The sequence below is a fragment of the Nansenia antarctica genome (genome assembly GCF_963989245.1).
Source record: "Nansenia antarctica genome assembly, chromosome: 17".
NCBI classification, from domain to species: domain Eukaryota; kingdom Metazoa; phylum Chordata; class Actinopteri; order Argentiniformes; family Microstomatidae; genus Nansenia; species Nansenia antarctica.
Genome location: NC_137687.1, coordinates 6,395,990 through 6,419,859, shown reverse-complemented (window position 1 = coordinate 6,419,859; position 23,870 = coordinate 6,395,990). Strand labels below are relative to the sequence as shown.

Sequence of the window (23,870 nt, the reverse complement as noted above, 5' to 3'; positions counted from 1 at the left end):
TTTAATGTGTGAAACAAAAAAACAACATTCAAGATGTCAAAACTGATATATATATATCACATATATATATATAACATCTATATATAACAACATATATATATATATAACAACATATGTATAACATCACTGCTGCAAAGTAACAGAGTACTTTTTTTGTGTGTTTACACAATCACCCAGGCTGCTTAGCGGGTGATATGACGTGATATAATTGGGACAGAGATGAGTGAATGAATGTTGTTGTCAACTCAGTACACATGCAGAGAGTGAGAATAAAGCGCACATGATTGTTTTTCTACCGGTTACATTTGAATGAATGAATGGTCTTTATTGTCATTGCTACAGTACAGGTACCAAACAACGAAATTTATGAGGGGTGGCTCCCCTGGTGTTAGGAAAAAAAAAAAAAAAAAAAAATTTTTTGCTATTGATCCGCGGTACACATGCGTTCCGAACCGTGGAGGGCGATCCGAACGGATCACGGATTATCCGTGATCCGTTACACCCCTAAGTAGTAGTAGTAGTAGTAGTAGTAGTAGTAGTAGTAGTAGTAGTAGTAGTAGTAGTAGTAGCAGTACTGATGTGAGGTGAAGGCGTACCTGGCCGATTTGTGGCGTTTGATTCATTTGTGGAGGCGGGGTGGCAAAGACAGAAGGGAGCTGTCTGGGGGGGAAGGTGGTCTGCAAAAGAGGGAATAAGAGGAGAGGAGGAATTGAGGGGAGAGACTGATCAACAGCTGGGTAACTGGTTGGACAAACGTTGATGTGATTCTGTTACAGGGGGGGGGTCCCTTACCAGCCCTGGGGAGGGGGAAGGCTGGGGCGGTCCTGTTATAGGTTGTTGTGCTTTATTCATTTCATGTGGTTCGGCATGTGGGCACTCTTGACCTGTACAGAAGTATATGAACGGAGGAGGGGGAGGAGTCAGGGGAGGAGTCAGTTCAGGACTAAAAGGTTAGAGAGCGAGTTAGAGCCCGACAGAACACAAGAAGGGTTGTTATTATTGTTATTAGGCTTCTGCTGTGTGACACTTACACTTTGAACAGTGTGTCGTCCCGGGTACGGGAACACGGCTCTGTGGCGTTCCAATGTGATGATCTGCCCTCCACCCTGTATGTGTGGAGAGAGAGAGAGAGAGACAGAGAGAGAGACAGAGAGAGAGACAGAGAGAGAGACAGTGAGAGACAGAGAGAGACAGAGAGAGACAGAGAGAGAGACAGAGAGAGACAGAGAGAGAGACAGAGAGAGACAGTGAGAGACAGAGAGAGAGACAGAGAGAGAGACAGAGAGAGACAGAGAGAGACAGAGACAGAGACAGAGAGAGAGAGAGAGACAGAGAGAGAGAGACAGAGAGAGAGACAGTGAGAGACAGAGAGAGAGACAGAGAGAGAGACAGAGACAGAGAGAGAGAGAGACAGAGAGAGAGAGACAGAGAGAGAGACAGTGAGAGACAGAGAGAGAGACAGAGAGAGAGACAGAGAGAGAGACAGAGAGACAGAGAGAGACAGAGAGAGACAGAGAGAGAGAGACAGAGAGAGAGACAGAGAGAGAGACAGAGAGAGAGACAGAGAGAGAGACAGAGAGAGAGACAGAGAGAGAGACAGAGAGACAGTGAGAGACAGAGAGAGACAGAGAGAGACAGAGAGAGACAGAGAGAGACAGAGAGAGAGAGAGAGACAGAGAGAGAGAGAGACAGAGAGAGAGACAGAGAGAGAGACAGTGAGAGACAGAGAGAGAGACAGAGAGAGAGACAGAGAGAGAGACAGAGAGACAGTGAGAGACAGAGAGAGACAGAGAGAGACAGAGAGAGACAGAGAGAGAGAGAGGGAGAGAGAGGGGGGGTGCACAACTGACATGTTGAAAGTGCCTGAGGATGTAGATATGACAGAAATAATAATTGGAGATGATGTCTAATAGAGTATGTTGTGTACTTCACCAAGTTGTCTATGTATTCATTACAACAGTGAGTAAGTCCACCGTATGTCTCTGAGCCACGCTGGCACACAGTGGAGGGAGATGGCTGAGTCATGCTGAGTCAGGGTGTTTAAGATGGGAAATCACTCTTTGGCCAGAAGGGCACAGTCATCACAACACTGATTGTGTCTTACAACAGAGAGAGGAGGGAAAGCATCAATGACAGTGCAGAACTCCGGCACTTTTTCCTACTTGAATACTACTAGCCTTGAAGCTAAAACACTTAAATATTTTTCACTGACAGAACCACAACCTGTGTCTCAGAAGAGAGGCACCGCAGGGACGTATCAACAGGTTATTCTTTGTATGTGTGGAGAGAGAGAGAGAGAGAGAGAGAGAGAGAGAGAGAGAGAGAGAGAGACAGAGAGAGAGAGACAGAGAGGCAGAGAGAGACAGAGAGAGAGACAGAGAGACAGAGAGAGAGAGGCAGAGTGAGAGAGAGAGAGAGAGAGAGACAGAGGGAGAGAGAGACAGAGAGAGAGACAGAGAGAGACAGAGAGAGAGAGACAGAGAGAGAGACAGAGAGAGAGAGAGGCAGAGTGAGAAAGAGAGAGAGAGAGAGACACAGAGAGAGAGAGAGAGAGACAGAGACACAGAGAGAGAGAGAGGCAGAGTGAGAGAGAGAGAGAGAGACAGACAGAGAGAGAGAGAGACAGAGTTTTTTAAAATTTCTTTTTTTAAAGGAAGACAAGAAGTCTCAGAGTCCGTGCCGAGTAGGCACTGAGGGCAATAAGATGGTCCCACTCTCCCTCACACACATACTACTCAAACTGACAGCAAGAAAACCAATGAAAGGCTGCCTCAACATTTCTCAGCTCTAAATTAGTGGGCTAAGAGGAGGAGGGTAACAGCTGCCTTAGAGTTGAGTTCTTTGTCAACTGCTCTAGGTCTAGTTCACTAGTTCAACTGCCCTAGGTCTAGTTCACTAGTTCACTCACCTCCAACACACTGACAGCACTGTATCAGAGACAAGCGTGCAAGCTTGTGCAAGTGAATGCACATAATAATAAACTAGCCAACTCCCACACCAATAGTGTTGCACTGCATAACTGACCCCTGGACAGCCCAGGAGACAAAAGGTAGGAGGTAGGGGTGGTGGTGCCTCTGTTGTGTGTGAGATGGGGGGGTAGTCAAGGCAAGTCAAGACCCCCAGGCCAGGCCATCTGAGCTGGCACCCAGCAGAGAGGGGTGGGAGTTTATTTGTGCGTAAACCATTAGCGCTACAGGGACTGTTGAACACTCCTGCCCCTCCTGACTGAATGTGCACAAGTGATTAAGACTAGGTTTAAGATGTATGTGTGTGTGTGCGGATATGAATGGTAGCACCCTGTTGCTCTAACCTCCATAGTATGCAAAGGCTTTGAGAAGATCATCAAGATCCTGATCTGCAGGGAGCTAGCCTACTACCCTTCCTAGACCCCCACCAACCTGCCCACCGAGGGAACAGATGGACAGATGACGCCATAGCCACGGCACTACACACAGCCCTCACACACCTTGATAAAAGAAACTCTTATGTGACCGGACATTGTAGCAACTAGATAGAGTAAAATAGTAAAAAGTCGCTGAGACGTGAGCAGGGTCTGGGTTGATGTATGACGCCCCAAAACAATTGAGCCACTGAGATGGAAGGTACGTTTAGAGCATTTGTTGAATTGAACTATACAACATGGTGATTAACTGGGGAAGGTTAATCCACAATGCATTTTCGTGCTTTGTATAGGCTATATTATCATCATAGCATAGTAGCCTATCAGGCCATAATTAGGTGACTGGTACCTTACAGGCCCTTGGTCCTAGGGTACTTCATAATATCATAGCTTAGTATATCATGAGTTCAACTTGGCCCATATTAGGTGAGTGGTCTACCCCCCTGTCTGTAGGTCTACCCCCCTATCTGTCAATCAACAACCTGTCTGTAGATCTACCCTGTGTCTGTCAATCTCACCCCATTTATGGTTATGGGGGCATATCTGTAGGAACACGCCCCATTGCCACTTGCGGTTATATTTTTATTATTGATTTTGTATTCTGCTACAATGCCAATGTCGAATGAACCTGAACCCAAGAATGTTACTGTGTACGTCCGTACACTGATGTCATAAAAGCCATTCTGATTCTGATCTGATTCTGACAGTGTACTAGCTAATCATTAAGGTACACAGCTGGGTTACTGCCCTGCTAGCCTACTCCTTAAACTCAGGATGACGCAGCAGCCAATTCCTAGGAACAAGTGAGTCATAGGCCTGTGCTGTATGATTTAATTTCCAGCCTCCAATAATCCAGCGTTATTCACATATGATTTACACAAGTGCATGTTAAGGCTGGAGCAGGGTAGCTGCCTAGATTCAAATGCACAAAAATATGACTGTTAAGTGACCAGAACGTGCTTTTTTGATTCATTAGGCCTATATCAGTCTTGCTTCTGACAGCTGCTTTGCATTTATTTGAACGCAGTCCACGGATTTCAGGTAGACTGAAAAGTTACCAAAGCTTGTAGCCTATTGCTTATTTGATTCATTTCCAAGGATTTGACTAGCCTATATCATTTGAAAACAGTCAATTGGCCAATAGGTGCGGTCCAAGGTGCACTCTCCTCTTTGCCCCTATTAGCCTAGCTATGAGGTTTTAAATGATAACAATCTGTACTGTAACGCTATCCTGTCTGGCAAAGAAAGTTATTAGCACACTTCAACTGATAAAAAAAATGCTGCAGCACAAGTCCTCACTCAGACCAGAAGGAGGGCACACGTCACACCAGTTTTACAAATCACTACACTGGCTACATGTCAGTTTTAGAATAGATAAAAGATGACTACTTTATTAGTTTGTAAATCACTCCACTCACACACCTAAATACCTGTCAGACATGTTTGTAAGATATACACCAAGTAGGTCCCTGAGGTCCTCTGGCACTGAACTTTTATCGGTCCCTAGAGCCAGGACCAAGAGACATGGGGGGAGTGTCATGAACAACATGTGCTATATAAATAAACTTGACTTTGAACAACCCATCACTTTAGAGGCACCGTCATGAAATGAAACTCATAACAATCTCTATGGCAAGAGGCATCATTCACCCAAATTGTGTCAAAATCGGGCCAATCACTGTAATTTTGTAAATGTTGCATCTGTACGGCAAGACGCATGATTCACCCAAGTTGAAAAAAGAATCGTCCCAGTGGTGTTGGAGAAAACGCGTGTGACATACAAACTAACAGAATTTCCTGAATTCCGCCCCCCCCCGATTTCATCATGTGGGAAAACAAACACAAGTGGATAGACGTATAACACCGTTTCTTCCAGAAAAGATTAGTTTAAAAATATAGGAGATGAAATAAGATCAAGTGACAGCATCTTCTCGACAGCCTGTTTCTCCTCTCTCCAATGTTCTTACCAAAACTCTGATCTGCGAAGCCTTGCTGTTTGCTGTTGAATAGGCTGATGTGAACTACTGTCTGTCTTGCTGTTCTCGTAACTGATCGGAATTATAGGCGTGCATTAGTAATCAGTTTCTTAACTATTGTTAATAAGGTAACAATGGTGTGTGGTGCAAAGGTTTTGGCAAGTGATTTTATAGACAGCTGTTCTGTTGCACACTGGAGTTCAGAGGCTATACGGTTAAAGGTGAGAGGAGAAGAGTGTGTGTAGTCAGGGAATATTATCAGATATTTGGCCAATCTTGGAATATCCTTACCAATACATTTCTTGACCAATGTGTTTGTAAAGGTGTCAAATAACACACACACACACACACACACACACACACACACACACACACACACATGTTTCAATTCAACTACCATAGCAAAACTCGTGACAGCTGCTGAAAGTTGAGGCACCCAAAATTGAAACATGTTTATTTCTGCCTTAAGTACCCTGTGAGGGGTCAAACTAGTTTATTTTTTTCATGATTCTGAATCGATTGCAAGCATTTATTTTTGCACTAAAACCACTCCTCCAAAAACGACCACGCCCACTTTTACATGTCAATTAAAAAGTAGCTTTATTAGTTTATTTCAATATCTCGAATATTAGTTACAACTAAAGATGGGTTAGAAGCGAGCTAGTTCAAGTGTTATACTACTTATTAGGACGAACTGACCAGAAGATCAGCATGAATGAGTCAGAATCCTCATCAGTCCAGCTACCTTGCTGTGTCATCTTCAAATGCATTCATGAGAAGGGAGCCTCCCTCCTTATCATACAAACACAACCAACAGCAATAAACACGCTATGCTTAAGATTCAGCACTAGACTTTCTGAGATAAATGCAGCACCAAAGCAACAAAACAAAACATAATCATTGACCAAAAGTCTTGCAGAGGAGGACAGATTAATGCAAGTCTCGGCAAGTTGCAGTTTGCAGTAGACATCAATATTTAGACATCAACCTCAGCATCAGTAGACAATATCAACCTCAGCAAATATGTTCAAGTCAAGACTAAAAACCCATCTTTTTAATATTGCCTTTAAATGACAAAATAGCCTAATTAAATTAAGATTATAAAACCCCATCCTTTTAATATTGCCTTTAGTTTAAATGACTAAATAATTTAATTAAGATTATAAAAACCCCATCCTTTTAATATTGCATTTAAGTTACAAAATAATTAAATTAAGATTATATATAATGATTAAAGCAGTTTGAGCTGCGACGTTTACAGGAAAAGCGCAATACAAATAAAGTTATTATTATTATTAATTATTATTATTATTATTATTATCGGTGGTGTTTTTCCTGCTAATGGACCACCTGGGCATAGCTACCTAGCTGGCTAGCAGTGGTTGCATTTGAGGCCACAACACACAAACTGTACATCTTCATCACTTGGTATAACATATAATATTCCCCGTGATTGAATCATATTTAAAAGACCACAGACGCACCTGACCATCAATTAATGAAATAATAGGGTAGAGATATCTAAGCTACCTAGCTCTGCATGCCAACAACACAACACAACAATCCAATGATGATTATTACATGGCTCGTCATGTCATACAAGTATTATAACATTAAGCTTAAGTAATCAAGCAAAACATAAATCACTTAATTTGTGTCTCTAGGCGACAAAACGCATTCGCAAGCCAGGTGAGAACAGCTATAATTTCAGTAAGATCGCCATCAACAACAACAACAACAACAACAACAACAACAAATCAACGGACAGTATATCCCTCAAATAGTTCTACTGATGATCAGAAATGTAAGTTTAGTTAGTAGTTTGGGACTCTAGGTCAGGATCTAGAGTTTTGCTTTGCTTCTTTCTGTCCCTTCTCGAACAAAACCATTGTTGACTATTAATTGACTTCCATGTCTAGGAAGATATATTTTATTTTAATTTATATCTTATTTTATTTGTATTTTATTTTATTTTTTATTTTATTTTTTTAAATTTATTTAGTTTTTGTTCTTTTTTGTTATTACAAATGTGTGTGTTTTTATGGTTGAAATCAATGTTCGAGATAAATACAAATTAAATCAAATCAAATCAAGCGTTATGTCAACAATGACAAACGCTCTAGTCTTGAAGACTCGTGTCTTTCTCCTGCGACGTTTCCTCGCCCTATAAGCGGCTAAAGTAAAGATTGAGCCAGAGATAATATATAATATAATATATATAATATAATATAATAATAATATAACTAGCTCAGTAGCTCTGGGTCTCCTAAAGCTGGGGAGAGGTGTTGTTTGTTTTCCTTTGAGGATGAGTTGGTTGGTCGGTGCAAGACGCGATTAACAAGCGAGCAAACGTGATCTAAAACACCTAAACACGTAGAAATCACAGTGAATACTACTAGCACATGGGGTGACAACTTCAGGGACAGCGTGCAACATTATAAGGATCTACACTGGATCCCCTTGCACAGTTCTGAATTAGCTAGTGAGCCAAAATACCAAATTTAAAAAGTAGAGCTGGAGAGACCATTGCATTACCTTGCTTTCCTGAAGTCCAGACGGACGGAATGGTCCCGGAAGCCGGTAGGCTTTATCACAGAGTAGTCATGTGACGGGGTTTCCCTTAGTGTGATTTAATAAGTTTATAAACTGCTGAAATGCACCATTTACAACGCTGGTCTCAGTTAAACATAGACTGTCTATCAACACAAATGCATTCACTTTATCTCCTGTGTTCCTCTCATAAACCGGCCAGTGTTGGATGTTGGATGTTCTGCGATGACGCACACGTGGGTGGGCGTGGCCCAAGGTTGAAGTCAGTTTCTGTTTCTCAAGAATAACATAAAGCTTTCACAATGCATAAAAAAAACTATACAGGTGCAACCCAAAAAATTAGAATACCGTGCAAAAGTTCATTTATTTCAGTAATTCAACTTAAAGGGTTAAACTTAGATATTATATAGACTCATTACATGCAAAGCGAGATATTTAAAGCCTTTATTTGTTATACATTTGATGATTATGGCTTACAGCTTATGAAAACCCCAAATTAAATATCTCAGATTTTTTTTATATTACATGAAATCAATAAGAAAAGGATTTTAAATACAGAAATGTCAGCCCTCTGAAAAGTATAATCATGCATATGTACAATGCAATGAGTCTATATAATATTTAAGTTTAACCCTTTAAGTTGAATTACTGAAAAGAATGAACTTTTGCACAATATTCTAATTTTTGGAGTTGCACCTGTCTGACTATAACCAGCTTTAGCACATAACCTTAGTGTCTGCCTCCAACAATCTAGTGAAGAGTTCTCTGAACCTGCACTAGGCTCAATATCATTCTGATGATCATGAATTTCATGGGTTTCAACACTTCTGTAAGCAGGTGATGTCTCCAGAAGAGTGCACTCACACACACTACACTACCTGGTGGAAAGGTCAAAAAAATGCCAGCAACAATCCAATGCTTTTCAATGCATGAGGGCAAGTGCACACCTTTCTGTGTGAAAGGTAAAGAATTGGAACACATCCTTTGGGGGGTATTCATTCAATGTCGCTAAAGGAGAATCCAGGCCTATTTTCGATAAGTCTCTTGAGAGTTGTTCAAAATAAGGCTGTTTTTTTGTTGTTGTAAATCTCTGGATTGTTCTTTAGCGACATTGATAGAATACCCCGCTGGTGTTTCTTGCGAGGACAACAATTCAATGTCTATTTCGATAAGTCTCGTGAGAGTTGTCAAAATAAGGCTGTTTTTTTGTTGTTGTAAATCTCTGGATTGTTCTTTAGCGACATTGATGAAATACCCCCCTGGTGTTTCTTGCGAGGACAACAATTCTATTAAGCAGCAAGGGTGCAGTCTGTATCCATGAAAGTCCCTCTCTCTCTCTCATCTCCTATCTGGACAGCATTCATCTAGCTAGCCAACTGCTGAGTGAGAGGTTCCAGAGGATGGCAACACAGGCATTGTGACATCCTCCATAGGACAGTGAAGAGTACTGTAGCATCTTAGGATTTTCAAGTACTTGTAATATGCCACCATATCAAATAAAAGAGTTTTACTGTGTACTGTTAGGCATGTGTTCATCTATAGACTGCTGGCATTTAAACCTATGAAATTATTGATACTCGAATAGTTAAGCTGTTGTGAACTGTGAACACTGACATGAGACAGAGACGAACAGATGGTGATAGACCAGTCCACCATGTGGACTGTACTTTTATTGATTTTTTTTTTTTACATATTTTTTTTTACTTTTTCACAGTACTGTAACAAAACCAACAAAAGAAACTGGATGAGGAAGAGTTTTCCATGCTTTAATTACAAAAGGAGACACATCGGGGAAAAGACAAAACTGTTGGAAGTATCAGTGTGGACGCAGCTTCTGTTCTTCATCCCCTGGAGGCTGAAAGAGGGCGGTGGTAAACACAGACACAAACATTTCCCCTCTTGAATGCTGACCCTTGATCCGTTGGTAGATTGGTGGAGCGTAAAACAGCCGGTTTTGTTCGTACAGAACAACCAAATGTCAAATTAGAACAAGGACGCCAAACGGAGAGAATGAGGTCCCAGTTTACTAACCACCCTGCTCTCCTGAGTCTGACCACCGAGACCCCGACAACACATTTTCAAAGACAACAGAAGCTGGGCCATTGACGACAAAATAAAGTGGGGGTAAGGCCTCCCTGGCTATTTTCAGAAATGGAATAAAGTAGTAAAATATGACAACTAAAAAGAGCCAGGGAGGGCAGCCACCTGCTAGCACACTGGAGGAGGACAAGTAACTGGAAGGAGGGGGAGGGGGGAGGGTACTCTAGGCATCGTAGTTGGGGTTCTTGCGTAGGATAACAAAGCCCTCCAGGATGGGGGTGACTGGGAGGTATTCCTCTGTGGCCAACTCTGCTCTCTCGCCGTGGGCCAGGAGCACTGGCGTGGTGTGGGTCTGGAAGCCCGTGATGGCTTTGGGCTTACCAGCTTGGCCCACCACGTCGACTGCCTGTTGGATGAACCACACACAAAACACACCATGAGACACGAGTCCATTCTACCATCAACCTACGGCATTGTGTATGAATATGAATGGGCCTTACCTGTCCCACCCTGACAGACACAGGCAGCGGCCTCAACTCCTCGTCGAAGGTGACCAGCATACGTGGCTGCATGGCTGCCACCAGCCCGTACAGGACATAGTGGGACTTCCCCAGGATGACTGCAGGACAAAGAGGAAACAGCAGCGGGTCACAATCAGCAACAGGCACAACACACAGTCTGACTTTGACCAGTGGATCTGGTCCATTGAGGAGAAGGCTGGTGGTTCTCCCTTGAATTTTGATGAAATAAAAACTTGATACTAAGAACTAAACATCTGCTGCACAAAATGCACCCAAACAGCTCACATGATTTAAAAGTTCCACTTTTTATAGTCTCAACAGTGGTTCCAAGTGGTTGAAAAACAGCACTGCAGGTTGAATAGAGGGAACAGAACTGGCAGATCTCACTGCTCCTCCGCAAGTCGTGTTTTCTTTTTCTTTTTTCTTAATTAGATTTAGGCTTCAGTTGACGGCACTCGCACCGCATATGGCAAACTGACATCCTGACCAATGAGCTCAGACTGTGCGTGCGTGTGCACGTGCGGGGGGGGGGAGCTAGCTAGTTCACTGACTGATGTGTAGACAGTTATTTCTGGCAACATTCTGGAGAGATATGATATATATATATACACACTAAGAGACAAATATAACATTATATAATAACAAATCTAACATTTATTTAGTAAGAGAAGAGAGAGATAGATACTATCTATCTACAGTTTAAATTTCAAATCCGATTGAAAAACAAACTAAAACATACAAATGATTACAATAACCAGGCCGCTAACTATCCATCTTGCTAGTGAGCTTCGTCAAATATCCTGAGGTGATGACTACTCCACTCCAAATAATACCAGTCTCAACTCCCTCCGTCAAGGAAGGTGGTAGGGGCAAGGGGTGTGGGATGAAGTAGAGAGGCACTCACTGTTCTTGACGTCAAGGAAGGAAACGAGGACGGTGAGTAGTCCGGCCACGGCCACCTGACTCATCAGCTGCCTGTCACTGTGGTAGGGACACAGCGTCAGTGTCCCTTTACCCAGGTGAGTCAGACCCTGGAGAGGCACGGAGAGAGCAGGGGTTAGGACTGGACACACACTCATATTAACTGTTAGGAGCTGAAAGCAAAACAGTCTGTCTCGCTACCCACCTGTGCCAGTCTGACCATGAAGAGGTTGTTGGGGTCTTTAGCGTGATACTGTGCGAGCTGCCGCAGCATGGCGGCCAGGCGGGCGTTGTTTGTGCCTGGGAGGAGAGAGAGAGTGAGTTGTTACAGGTGTTCCTGCAGGTTTCAACAAGTCAAACGGAAGACTTTTTTAAGAGAACTTTTAATACAATTTAAGACCTATTTCACAGCCATACTGGCAATGCCTACCTGTCTCCAAATGTCTAGCTAACCTTTCATCTTTCTCAGCAAAAGCATGTAGTAATAGCTCAACATAGTTGCGGTCAACAATGAGTGTTGTTCCTTCTGGCTTATTACGTAATGTAAGGCTATAAAGCTAATATGTCGTCAATAGCCTTATTTTAAACTGTGTTAGTAAAAATCTGACAGTTCTAATGCCGACTCACCACTTCCCACCATGCCCATGGCAAAGATGGAGTTGTGCGAGACCTCGGGGTCAGCGTCGTGGGAGAACTTGCTGAGTGTGTCCAAGATGTTGAGGCGAGGGTTCGACACCGATATCAGAGCCAGGGCCAGGGGCACGGCCCGCCTCAGAGTGGGTTCACCATACCGCAACTGAGAGAGGGAGAGAGAGAGGGAGAGAGAGGGAGAGTGAGGGAGGGAGAGAGGGAGAGAGGGAGGGAGAGAGGGAGGGAGGGAGAGAGGGAGGGAGAGAGGGAGGGAGAGAGGGAGGGAGGGAGAGAGGGAGGGAGAGAGGGAGGGAGGGAGAGAGGGAGGGAGGGAGAGAGGGAGGGAGGGAGAGAGGGAGAGAGTGAGGGAGGGAGAGAGGGAGAGAGTGAGGGAGGGAGAGAGGGAGAGAGGGAGGAGATCGGTGGGGAGAACAAGAACAAAAGGGAAACACGACGAAAGGGAGAGTGAGACACGATGATCTGAGAAATAAATAGTGTTTAAATGGACATAACAGGTCAGAGTTCATTCAGTACTGACCAGGTGTCCAAACGTCCGTAGTGCCATCTCCGAGCCGATCTCTTCTCCCATAGCGATAAGTGCAATACCAAGGACTGCCACACCCTAGAGGGCAGCAGAGATTAGTCCAAAACAGGTCGTTCAAACAATGCATTACCTTTTCATTATGGCCCCCAGTGCAACGTGACAGAAGCTTTGTTGTTTCAAACCAAAGCGATCAGTATGTAATAATCAAGATGAGTCTAAAAGAAGAACAGTACACATGTATGAGTCACTACTAGGTTTCTGAGGGTAGAACGTGGCACACCTGGTGGGAGCCCATGTCGGCCGCGCTCTCCTTCTTGTCCTTGTCCTTCTTGTCTTTCTTGTCTTTGTCCTCCTCCTTCTCCTTGGCTTCGTAGTGTTCACTACAAATGTGGAGCAGCTGCTGCACCTTTAGTACGTTCCCAGAACCTGTGAGAATAGAATAGACTTTATTGTCCTTGTACAGTTGCCTATACAATGAAATTGTAGTGGTTCTTCTGAAGGTGCAAAAACAGAAAAACATATTCACAAACAACTATAAAGCAACTATAAAAGCAAGCTAAAAGACATGAGGTCAGTGGCGTTATAATACTGTAATAATACTGTAAAAATATATAAATGTATAAATAGGCACTTAGAATAGAGTTATTGCACATTTCTATTGCACTTTTTCCCCTGAAGATAAACATTAACATTTATGAACATGTCTTATGTCTTATGTCTATTGTTCAGTGTTCTGATGGCCCATGGATAGAAACTGTTGGACAGCCTGTTTGTTCTAGGGGGGATGTGGGGGGGGTGAGAGGAGAGAGGAATGAATAGATAGATGAAAACAAAACGACAACTTCAGAGTTTGCCCAGTCATCTGACAGGCACTGGTGACTAGCGGGGTCATGTGACTAACCTGCATAGGCACAGATGTCTACGAGTGTGTTGGCGAAGCTGCGGAAAGGCTCGGGTACCACCTGCAGGGCTGCCAGGGTGGTCTCGATGGCCTCCCCTTTACCTGTAGGCAGACAGACGAGAGAACCAGGTCAGAGGTAAGGTTGGAAAAAGGATTTGCTTAACCACAAAACGACTACAATAATTCGTGAGCTTAGAATTTAGGGTAGGGTCCGTTTAGGGTAGTTCAGAGATATTGAGCGTCAAAGTTGTTACATTCCATTATGTTCTGTGAGATGGAACCTTTGTATTTTATTAATTACTAACAAAAAATGTAAACATTTAAAAAATAACACCACACAGGCGTTAATAAACACCTACGTTTATAAAAAATTACAGATTATGTAAAAAACTCAATTTTAACAAAAATGTAGATAGAACCTTATAATTCTAACGTCACAAGTTTTCCTTTCACTTATAAAAAAAGAGCTAGAGCCCCAAACACAGGACGCACCAGGGGGTAAACACCCCTCCGTTCTTACCTAGGTGGTTGAGCCCCAGGCCCAGGGGGAGCCAGCGGGCGTATGTGTCTTTCAGCTCAGTCTCACTCTTCTCCATGATGGTCTGGACGATGGTGGAGGTGACGTCGCCGTTACAGGAGCCCACGGCGATCATACCGCACGCCAGGGCCGTCACACCTGCCACCTGTGAGACAGGCAACATTCCATTACTACCATTCCATGACTACCATTCCATTACTACCATTCCATACTATTCGGTTGTTAAGTCGTGACGTGTTACCGGGTCCAAAGTTGGCTGAGGCTCTCTTCGAAATGCCTCAGTAATAATAATAATTCATTATATTTATATAGCGCTTTTCCGAGGCTCAAGGACACTGACAAATATGGGAAAAACGGGAAAGTGCTGTGTCCCTTGTTGTATGAATAGATCCGAGTCTAAAAAACGATTGAACTGTCATTCTACCGCTGTAGTACACTGGTAGTCTGGTACAGGGAATTTCTGATTTGGACCCGGAAATTGCTAAACGTCACGTTTGACGTCAGACTTAACAACCGAATTGCTACTATGAGCAGTTTTTTCGTAGTGTGTGGATGTGTTACAGCTGGCTCACACACAGCACAGTGGTAGACACCCCAGGCTTACCTCCATGTTAGATTTGGAGTCTCCCATGACGGGCAGCAGCAGGGAGAGGACATCCTCACGGTTGGAGCCAGCATACGCCAGGCCAAGCCTGAAGAGAGATGGTGGATATTCCGAAAAAATAATCAATAATAATACTTTAGGGTTGGGCACATTGCTTTAACAGACGATCTGAGTTAAGGTTTTTAAATTGGGTGAGAAGATCAACCTAAATCTTCTCTTCTCTTTTATATGTGCAAAGATTTTGGGACATTTGAGTTGGGGAGGATTTCTACAGAGCCCCCCTGGGTAGATTTTTTTTTATTATACTTTATTGCAGGGTTGTACATTACATTTCAAGTTCATTTCATACACTTTACAAGTTTTCTTCACTTGTCTAAGTTTATCCTGCATCATTTTTATTTTATTTTTTAATTTTTTAAAGAGAACAAAAAATAAAAAGATAAAGAATAAAGAATAGAGAGAAAATACAGAAAAAGAAGAGAAATTATAAGGATAGAGATAGAAAAGTAAGAGATAAAAGGAGGGGGGTGGAATCGGTGAGGGGGGGGGGGGGGGGGGTTCTTCCTACTCATTCATTCGGTCCATTTACTCCAATGATTTGATGTGTGAATCCGTTCCCTCTATTTAGTAATTCGTTCCCTCGGTTTAGTCATTCGTTAGGGTTAGGGTTAGAATCCTTGCGATCGTTCTGGCTCGTAGGGCCTAACCCTAACGAATTACTAAACCGAGGGAACGAATTCACACATCAAATATTTTTTTGCTACCATGTGACCCCAGGGGGGCTCCATAGATTTCAGACGAGGCTTGTGTCTCCTCACCCAAAGATGGCTCCTATCCGCATCACGTTGCTGTTGTGGAGGACGTAGTCGGACAGCAGAGCGAGGGCCGGGTCGCATTCGTTCCTCACTCCGGAGTTCACGATACCACAGGCCAGGAGGGCACCAGACTGCAGAGGGGAGAGAGACACATCGAGAGAAGTGTTGGATGAGGTTGGGGCTCGCAGTTGAAGGTTATTCAAGAATCGACATGGTGTTGGGGGTGAATAAGGTTGATGTTCGGTTAGATTACATTCAACTTTATTGTCATTGCAGAGTACAAGTACTGAAACGCAAGTTTTGCATCTAACCAGAAGTGCCAAACAGTGATAAGTAGAGTATGGCAAGTAAGGTAGTTAGAGGTACATACAGTTATGAGCTATGTACAGTTATTTTCTTGTTCACCAAGTTGTTATGGTAACTTGGTAGTAAGGTAGTGTGGTAGTTTAAGTGGTGGTTAGAGGTTGAGATTTGAGCTGTAAGAGTTGAGGGTATTGGACAGTGAGAGGTGGGGGGGGTGTTTAGACTGGTGTGCGGGGGTTTCTGAGTGGGACAATCCCACCCACATTTTTTATTGGATAGAGAGAGTGAAGACAGACAGGAAAGTAAGGAGAGAGAGAGAGGGCATGTCAGCAGGGCATGGGCCGGACTCGAACCCATGCCGACATGGGCACACGTGTGCACTGTAGACCGAGGTGCCAGACCACTGGACCACCCCAGGCCACTGGTGTGAGTGTTAAAGCTGACCTTGATGTAGTCCTCTGAGGAGTAGAGGTATTTGTCGATCTGTGTCAGGCCACCGTCCACGTCCCAGAGGAGGATCATCCCTAGGGAGGCTGCAGCGCTCAGCATACCTGAGGGAAAAACACAACGTACAATTAACGCTCACATCAACCTCCATACGAAACAGCACAGGAAATACGTCTGTCGCCTATACATTTAGCTCATCAACGAGAATAATGTTCTGCGCTGATCTGCTTGGAAAAGCATTTTTTAGATCTGATCTTATACCACAGATGTACGTAGTTAAACAACTCTAAACATGAACTCAGGGGTGCAAACTGGTGATGGCCCAAAAAGGTGAGTTTTTTTGGGGGGGACTGAAAACGAAGAAAATTATCAATGCAGAGCTAACCTTAGAGGAGAACGGGATATTGCTAGCACTAACGGTGGTCTAACAATGATGCGCATGTAAATAGCGGCAGCCCTGAACTTAACACCTGCAGAATTACTTTGAAAACAGTTTACCGTGACTGTTCTCTATGCTGTCTGAAATTGTACCTAGCTGCCTGAAGCTAAAAGTTATTTCAACAGCAGCGGAGTTTAGTTTGCTCGCTCATCATGTGACTTGGATGAGACTTAGACCCCCCCCCCCCCCCCCAAATAAAAATATTTTGCACATCTACATGATTCACATGGATGACCAATTTTGAGGTAAAAACAGCTTAGTAGAAAGGTGACAAGTTTGCACTCCTACATGAACCATAGACAATACAAAAGAGCGATAAACTGATGGATGTGTGTGCGTGTGTGTGTGTCTCTCTCTTACCATGGTCCTTGTTCTTGTACAGCCATTTGTTGCCGTCGTCCGTGAGCAGCTTGTCTTGTCCGAAGGCGGCGTTAACAAACCCGTTGACGAAGGAGGAGGCCAGGTTCATACGGGCGGAGTCCACCTGGGACCCGCTCCCTCCGAACCCTGAGAGAGGGAGGAGAGAAGAAGGGGAGCGAGAGACCACGAGAGGGGGAAGAGAGATAATGAGAAAAGAGAAGTATGATATCACATGATTGGCCAATTAGCCTGCACCGAGAGAGGACTCACTGTTGTTCTCCAGGTGGGTTTTGTAGATGTCATCAGGGACTTTGGGTTCCATGATGTCCAACTAGCACACAAAGGGAACAGTGTGTTGTTAGGAGATAAGCTGAGTCATAGCCACAGACAGGCAGTCCTTTCAGGAGAGGTCTAGACGTTCATTATCATCCAACCCCTTCGCTCGCTGTGACTCATCGACTATTATTCTCTTTCCCTGAGCCATATCAGCCTGGCTGATCTATCGTTGCTGTGACATTTACAGCGGGGGAAATAAGTATTGAACACGTCAACATTTTGCCCAGTAAATGTATTTTCCAATGAGCCTATTCAAGTGAAATTTGCACCAGACTTTGGTATTAACTCAAACAATGCAGACAACAAATCTAAACATTAAAGTCCATCTGTAAATAAAGTTGTGTGTAATAAAGTGGAATGAAACAGGAAAAAAGTATTCAGCCTCTAGTCTATAATTTAGCTCTGCGTGTTTTAAATTGCACAATGCTATTAGCTACAAGACATTTACAAAAAGCATTCTAGGAAGTGACGAACACAGCGGTTGCTGTGAGGCTGCAAACCGCCTCTCCTGATACAGCGATCGGCTGACGCGGGGTACACTCAACCGCTTGGGTGGCCAAGTTTAACGTGTGGACAAAACACTATGATATGGTGATGTTATGTGGCTCTAGCCCGGCCTCTCTCACTGCAACGTCCATAATCCTCTCATTGTCCGAAACAAATATCTTTTCGTCCCTACTTTCTGACACACCAACAATCCCATTATTCTTGAGTGCCATAATAATAATAATAATAATAATAATAATAATAATAATAATAATATGTCTACCTTTCCTCTTTCTCCTATTATTTTACCCTCTCCCTTTCCCCCCCCCTCCCCTCACCTCTCGGGCCAAGGCCAGGAAGTTGCTGTTGAGTTGGACGTTAGACATGATTTCCGTCAGGTCCTCATAATCCTCCACGTCCTCATTCAGCTCCAGAAACATCCCGTGCCTGCCCAGCATGAAGGCCATCTCCTTTTGGATCACACTGCCAACACCAACACACACATTACTTTTTTACACAGGAAAACAATTGCATGATTTACCCATATATCATTTCAGGTATGATGGAACTGAAAAGGTTTTGCTACAACAATATTGTGACATGGAATTTAAAAATCACAACAAAAAAGAATACATATATTGTACTTGAAAATGCTGTAGTAATAATAATAAATAATAATTCTATGTGAAGTTAACACTGCTCTGCTGTCCTTACATGTCTTTGCAGGAGGTGAATATGTTCTCAACCAGCTCCACGTCGTTGAGCATCAGAGCCAGCCTGAGGGCCTCTGGGTAACGATTAAACTTCCTGAAGATGTTCAGCGAACACTTGAGCAGTGCGGAGTTCTCTGGCTCGGGGACGTAGCTCACACAGCTGAGAGAGAGAGAGAGAGAGAACATGAGTTTAGGATTAGTGAGAGGCAATTTCCTTCAGGTGCAAGCCAATGTAAACATGGCATTCTCCAAACAGAGAGGGAAACAGTTCTTTTTTAGACTTTGTGTCATGGTATAAGACTGACGGTAAGATAGCCTTCAATTTGCACACATTTCTCTCTGGAGCACACTTTCAAAAGAAAATACCTGTTACAGCCATTTCCTACAATCTTGAGCCATGAATAGGGTTGGGCGGTAACAAGGTAATACCGTGTTTTTTTTAAAATAGCAACGGTGTCAGTTACAATACTGTTATAAAACAAATCTCTATATAATAAATTGCTATGTATAATAAACGCCTTGTATGTCCAGCACCACTACGTGGTTGAAGATGCTATGGAAGTGATGACAGAACTTTTTGTAAACAATGCTTTGTTACACTCAAAATGTGTTGTTAATAGATGTTATTAATGTTGCTAAAGTTCGCTATTCCGCTTCTGATGTTGTTCAGAGAATAAAAATCCATTACATTTTTGTCATTGTGTGAAAATAATTAACTTTATTTGCATACCACATTTCATACAAGAAATGAGCAAAGAAACAAAGAAATGACATGGGCTGAGTGCTTCACATAAAAAAAAATATATACATAAAATGAACATAAAAACAACGCTAATGTAGGCTAACACAAGATGGAAAATAACAGTTCAAGTGCACTGCAGCCAGCCACCTTGTGGTGGAAAACGATATAGCAGTGACTATATTTACATTAGAAATTGGTGGCTTATTATTATCTTATTGGCTGGTGAATTTTCTCATCCACCAGACACACCTTCGCTGCTGGACTGAAATGTGCTCTCTGTGTGTGTGTGTGTGTGTGTGTGTGTGTGTGTGTGTGTGGTCCCCTTACCTGGTGAGGTAGAGGCAGACCTTGGCGTAGGCGTTGTCATCGATGTAGAGCTCCAGCATCTCCAGCCTCTCGATCTCCATCAGCAGGTCGCAGGCCTCGTGCTCGGCGTTGTGGGCCATGTTGTAGGGCACGATCTCCTTCACCAGCTTCAGCAGCGTGTCCTGCTGCACCGTGTCACTCTCCTCCACCTCCTGCCACTCCTTCGCCACCTGACCAGCCAGGTGCCTGAACACATCCACACATAGTTCAGAAATGTAGGAGATCCTTATTAAAACATAGCCCAATAAATCGGCCTTTATTGCACTGGAGTCTGTACACTGCGTGCACAATTATTAGGCATGTGAGTATTCTGACCGTATCGTTATTTCTTTTTTTTCTGAGTGGGGCAGTCCCACTCATATTTTTCATTTTATTGACAGATAAAGTAGAGATTTAGACAGGAAGGATGGGTGAGGGTGAGAGAGAGAGAGGAGGGATGACATGCAGGATATGTCCCTGGCCGGAATCGAACATGGGACCCTGCGGTTACATGGGCAACGCTTAACCCGCTATGCCACCTAAGCGCCCGTATCGTTATTTCTACACACATTTTCCAACTCCAAAGTACATCAACTTGAATACTTATTGGATTTAAATCGAAAACATTTTAAAATGCCCTTTCAGATGGATGCAAAACTCTTGAAATAGCTAAACTATTGAGGCATGACCCACCAGACAATCAAATGTTTCGTTGAGAATAGTCAACAGTGTCGCCAAAAAAACGCATCGAGAAGAAAGAAGGCGCAAATTAACTGCAAAAGAGTAAAGACTCTGAGAAGAATTAAACGTCAAGCTACTAGGAAGGAACCCATTATCCTCCAGTGCCACCACATTCCAAAACTGCAACCAAGCTGGGAGTGTCCAGAAATACAAGGTGTCAAGTGCTCAGAGAACAATGCCAAGGTAAAGGAGGCTGAAACACGACCACCGGTGAATAAGATTCACAATTGGAAGCGTCAAGATTGGGGCCAAGAAATACCTGAAGACAGAATTTTCAAAGGTTTTATGGACAGATGAAATGAGAGTGACTCTTGATGGACCAGATAGATGGGTGGACACAGGGCACCACATCCGAGTCAGGCGCCAGCAAGGTGGAGGAGGGGTACTGGTATGGGCTGCTATCATTAAGGATGAGCTAGTTGGACCTTTTAGGGTTGAAGATGGACTGAAAATCAACTCCCAAACCTTCTGCCAGTTTCTGGAAGATACTTTCACCAGGCAGTGGTACAGGAAGAAGTCCACAGCATTCAAGAAGGCAGTGATCTTTATGCTATGCAGGACAATGCTCCATCACATCCAAGTACTCCACTGCTTGGCTAGCCAGGAAAGGCCTCAAAGATGACCGAATATTGACCTGACCCCCTTCCTCAACTCTTAAATCCTATTGAGAACTTGTGATCCTTTTAAAAAGTCAGATTTACAGAGAGGGAAGACAATATACCTCTTTGAACAGCATTTGGGAGGCAGCATTTGGGAGGCTAATAGTTGCGTACAGTTATATATCCCCGAGAAAGACAAAACTCACTTTTCCTTTGTTAAACATTTTTGGGTACAAGTTTGAGGTTCAACAACTTCTCGGACTGACTGAGAGCATTGCATTTGTTCAACAATAAAAATTCATCCTGAGGAATACAATTTGCCTAATAATTGCGCACACAGTGTATGGATGGACTGTACACATTTTTCATTGGATATCTGCTACCTCCAGCCAGATTGCCATTTAATGGCTTCTACACTACAGGCATGTGTCGCTGCATTTCTGTGCCACGTCTTACCTGACATATTCATGGCCCCAAGAAGCCAGTTCCTCCTGTGAACCCAGCAGACGGTACTTCAGACACTCTCGCTCCCCACTCATCGTCATGGCGAGGACGGACACCACATCCGCACAGAAGCGCTGCAAAACAAAACAGTAAGGAAGGAAGACATTTCCTCAATTGCTTGAACCCTGTCATGATGATATCCACCCCATTTAACACACACACACACACACAGACACACACGCACACAGACAGACACGCACAGACACACACAGACACACCCCTTTTTACTGTAATTGTGTGAATGTTATGATATGATGGTGGTAAGACCCCTCTCAGGTGGATGAAATCATAAGAAACCAGGCAAGTCATTAAGTGATAAAGCCTCATCCAATTCCTCCCCTTTTGCAGTCCCCAATCAGCAGTGTCTCCCATGTAGGGGACACGATCGCTCCTCCTAGCCTTACCTTGTTCTCCCCAGGTGCCATGCCCTCGTAGATCTCCTTGAGCTTGGCATAGTGTGGACGTAGGAACTTCAGGGGCTTGGGCACAGAGGTCATGGAGGTGGTGGAGGAGCGGATCTGTCTACGCAGCTCCTCCAGAGCAGGGCGGTACAGAGAGTCGTCCGGCTCCTGTGTGTGTTTGTGTGACGGGCAGCGGGAGAGAGAATAAAGGGGAGGTTTAAAATGCATTTAGAAACGTATAATGGATCAATCAACAAAGCTTTCTTCTTTGTTTATATTAGGAGTGTAGCCGTTGGGACGTGATACTCACGCTCAGTCTTTCTACCATCAGCTCCAGCTCCTCCTGCAACTGTTTGTCCTCTTCAGACTGAGAAGTGAAGAAGAACATTGTAACAGATCTCACACTGAACACTTAAGCCTGATGCACTATATTAAATCATCATGTTAATCATCATATTAATCATTAGCGATCTGTGATTCAAACTACAACGCCTCCACTTCTTCCAGTAAACAACAACAGAGGGATGGTGCTCAAGAAAAGTAACCACTCTCAAATGTATAGATGGGGCTATGGATGCAAGCACTGATATGCATAAGATCAAAATTATAGTTTTGACCATATTTTTTAAGGTGTAGTTTTAGTTTAGAATCACGGTGTTTACAAACAATCAAAGGAGTAAAAACAAGTGTATATTTTTTCATGGGCAGTTGAACTTGAACTAAGCTCCCGAGGTATTTATAGGTTATTTATAAGAATATATTCGTCAAGATGTGACGGCTTTATATTATTAATATAAAAGTAAAAGGACCATTTTGCCCCTTTAACTGTGGTGTTGGCACTGCATTAAGAGCAATGGAAGTACATCATCAAACGCCATGATAATGATTCTGATAGATTTTCTAGATATCACAGCTATGTTCATGTTAGATGAATGAATGAGAGTTTAAAATGTAGTGTGTGTGTGTGTGTGTGTGTGTGTGTGTGTGTGTCAGTGACTGACTATGCATTATAATCTTGCAAGGTAAGGTGTACCTTTTATAACATATTACAACAACTTATAACTTATCATAATGAATATATCGGTTGTTATTTATAATGTCAACAAATCATCCGCTAGCTATCTATCTATCTCCCTTACTAGCAGGGTGCTGCTGTGTCATGACATCAGGCTACTAGCTAATAAGACCAACACCAGCACAGATAAGCTAGCACTGCAGCTAGCTAGCTAATGCTAATAGCAAAAAAAGGATCTGTTGGCGAGTCCAGGGCATGTTTTTATAGCTATCTAAGCTCCATTTGATGTGGGAATATTGCTACGAATGAAGTTAGTTTCGTGTGTCTAATATGGGCTAAACCCAATTCTTATTTGAATGACAAACGTTGAACGTTTCCGGCCTTGTTCGTCCATGATGTCAACCAGGCAGCTAAGGCGCAGTGACTCAGGCGAAAACCCCTGCGAGAGAAATCATCTCAGATATCTCACCAGTTCTGCCTCCTCTTTCTTCTCCTTCCCGGTGGACTTCCCCTTCTCTTTCTCTTTCTCCTTTTCTTTCTCATCCTCCTTTCCTAGCTTCTCCTCCGTCTTCGGGGTCTTTTTCTCTTTGTTTTTCGCTGCTTCCTCCATAGTTGCTGTTGTGTGTGAACTGAAGTGGCTAAGCTAAGAGAAGAGAGATGTCTGTCTGAGCCACCGTAGAGAGCACAGGATTCCTGTTTGACACTTTGTGTAGCGAGGTTGGGAGGCTGATGGTTGTTATACCGCCACCTGCTGGGTCGGTGGAGTATCGCGCCATGTAGAATAGAATAGAATAGACTTTATTGTCCTTGTACAGTTACCTATACAATGAAATTGTAGTGGTTCTTCTGAAGGTGCAAAAAACAGAAAACATATAAAGAACATACAGTACAGGCCAAAAGTTTGGACACACCTTCTCATTCAATGTGTTTCCTTTATTTTCATGACTATTTACATTGTAGATTCTCACTGAAGGCATCAAAACTATGAATGAACACATG

The 23,870-nt window shown here is 43.3% G+C and overlaps 1 protein-coding gene across 1 annotated transcript; it reads right to left on the bottom strand.

Annotated features, from left to right (window-relative positions):
- Nucleotides 1-9,564: 9,564 nt before the first annotated feature.
- Nucleotides 9,565-23,523, bottom strand: psmd2 (proteasome 26S subunit ubiquitin receptor, non-ATPase 2). Its single transcript, XM_080547799.1, has 21 exons — nt 23,341-23,523; nt 22,167-22,223; nt 21,860-22,024; nt 21,408-21,529; nt 19,594-19,818; nt 18,526-18,684; nt 18,150-18,294; nt 17,260-17,320; nt 16,990-17,136; nt 16,188-16,294; nt 15,444-15,571; nt 14,626-14,713; nt 14,004-14,166; nt 13,484-13,585; nt 12,863-13,008; nt 12,577-12,660; nt 12,036-12,204; nt 11,614-11,708; nt 11,392-11,518; nt 10,467-10,585; nt 9,565-10,372 (listed from the first exon to the last, which is right to left on the bottom strand). The coding sequence occupies exons 1-21, from the start codon at nt 23,479-23,481 to the stop codon at nt 10,190-10,192; spliced, it is 2,733 nt and encodes a 910-aa protein (XP_080403925.1). The 5' UTR covers nt 23,482-23,523; the 3' UTR covers nt 9,565-10,189.
- Nucleotides 23,524-23,870: the final 347 nt, after the last annotated feature.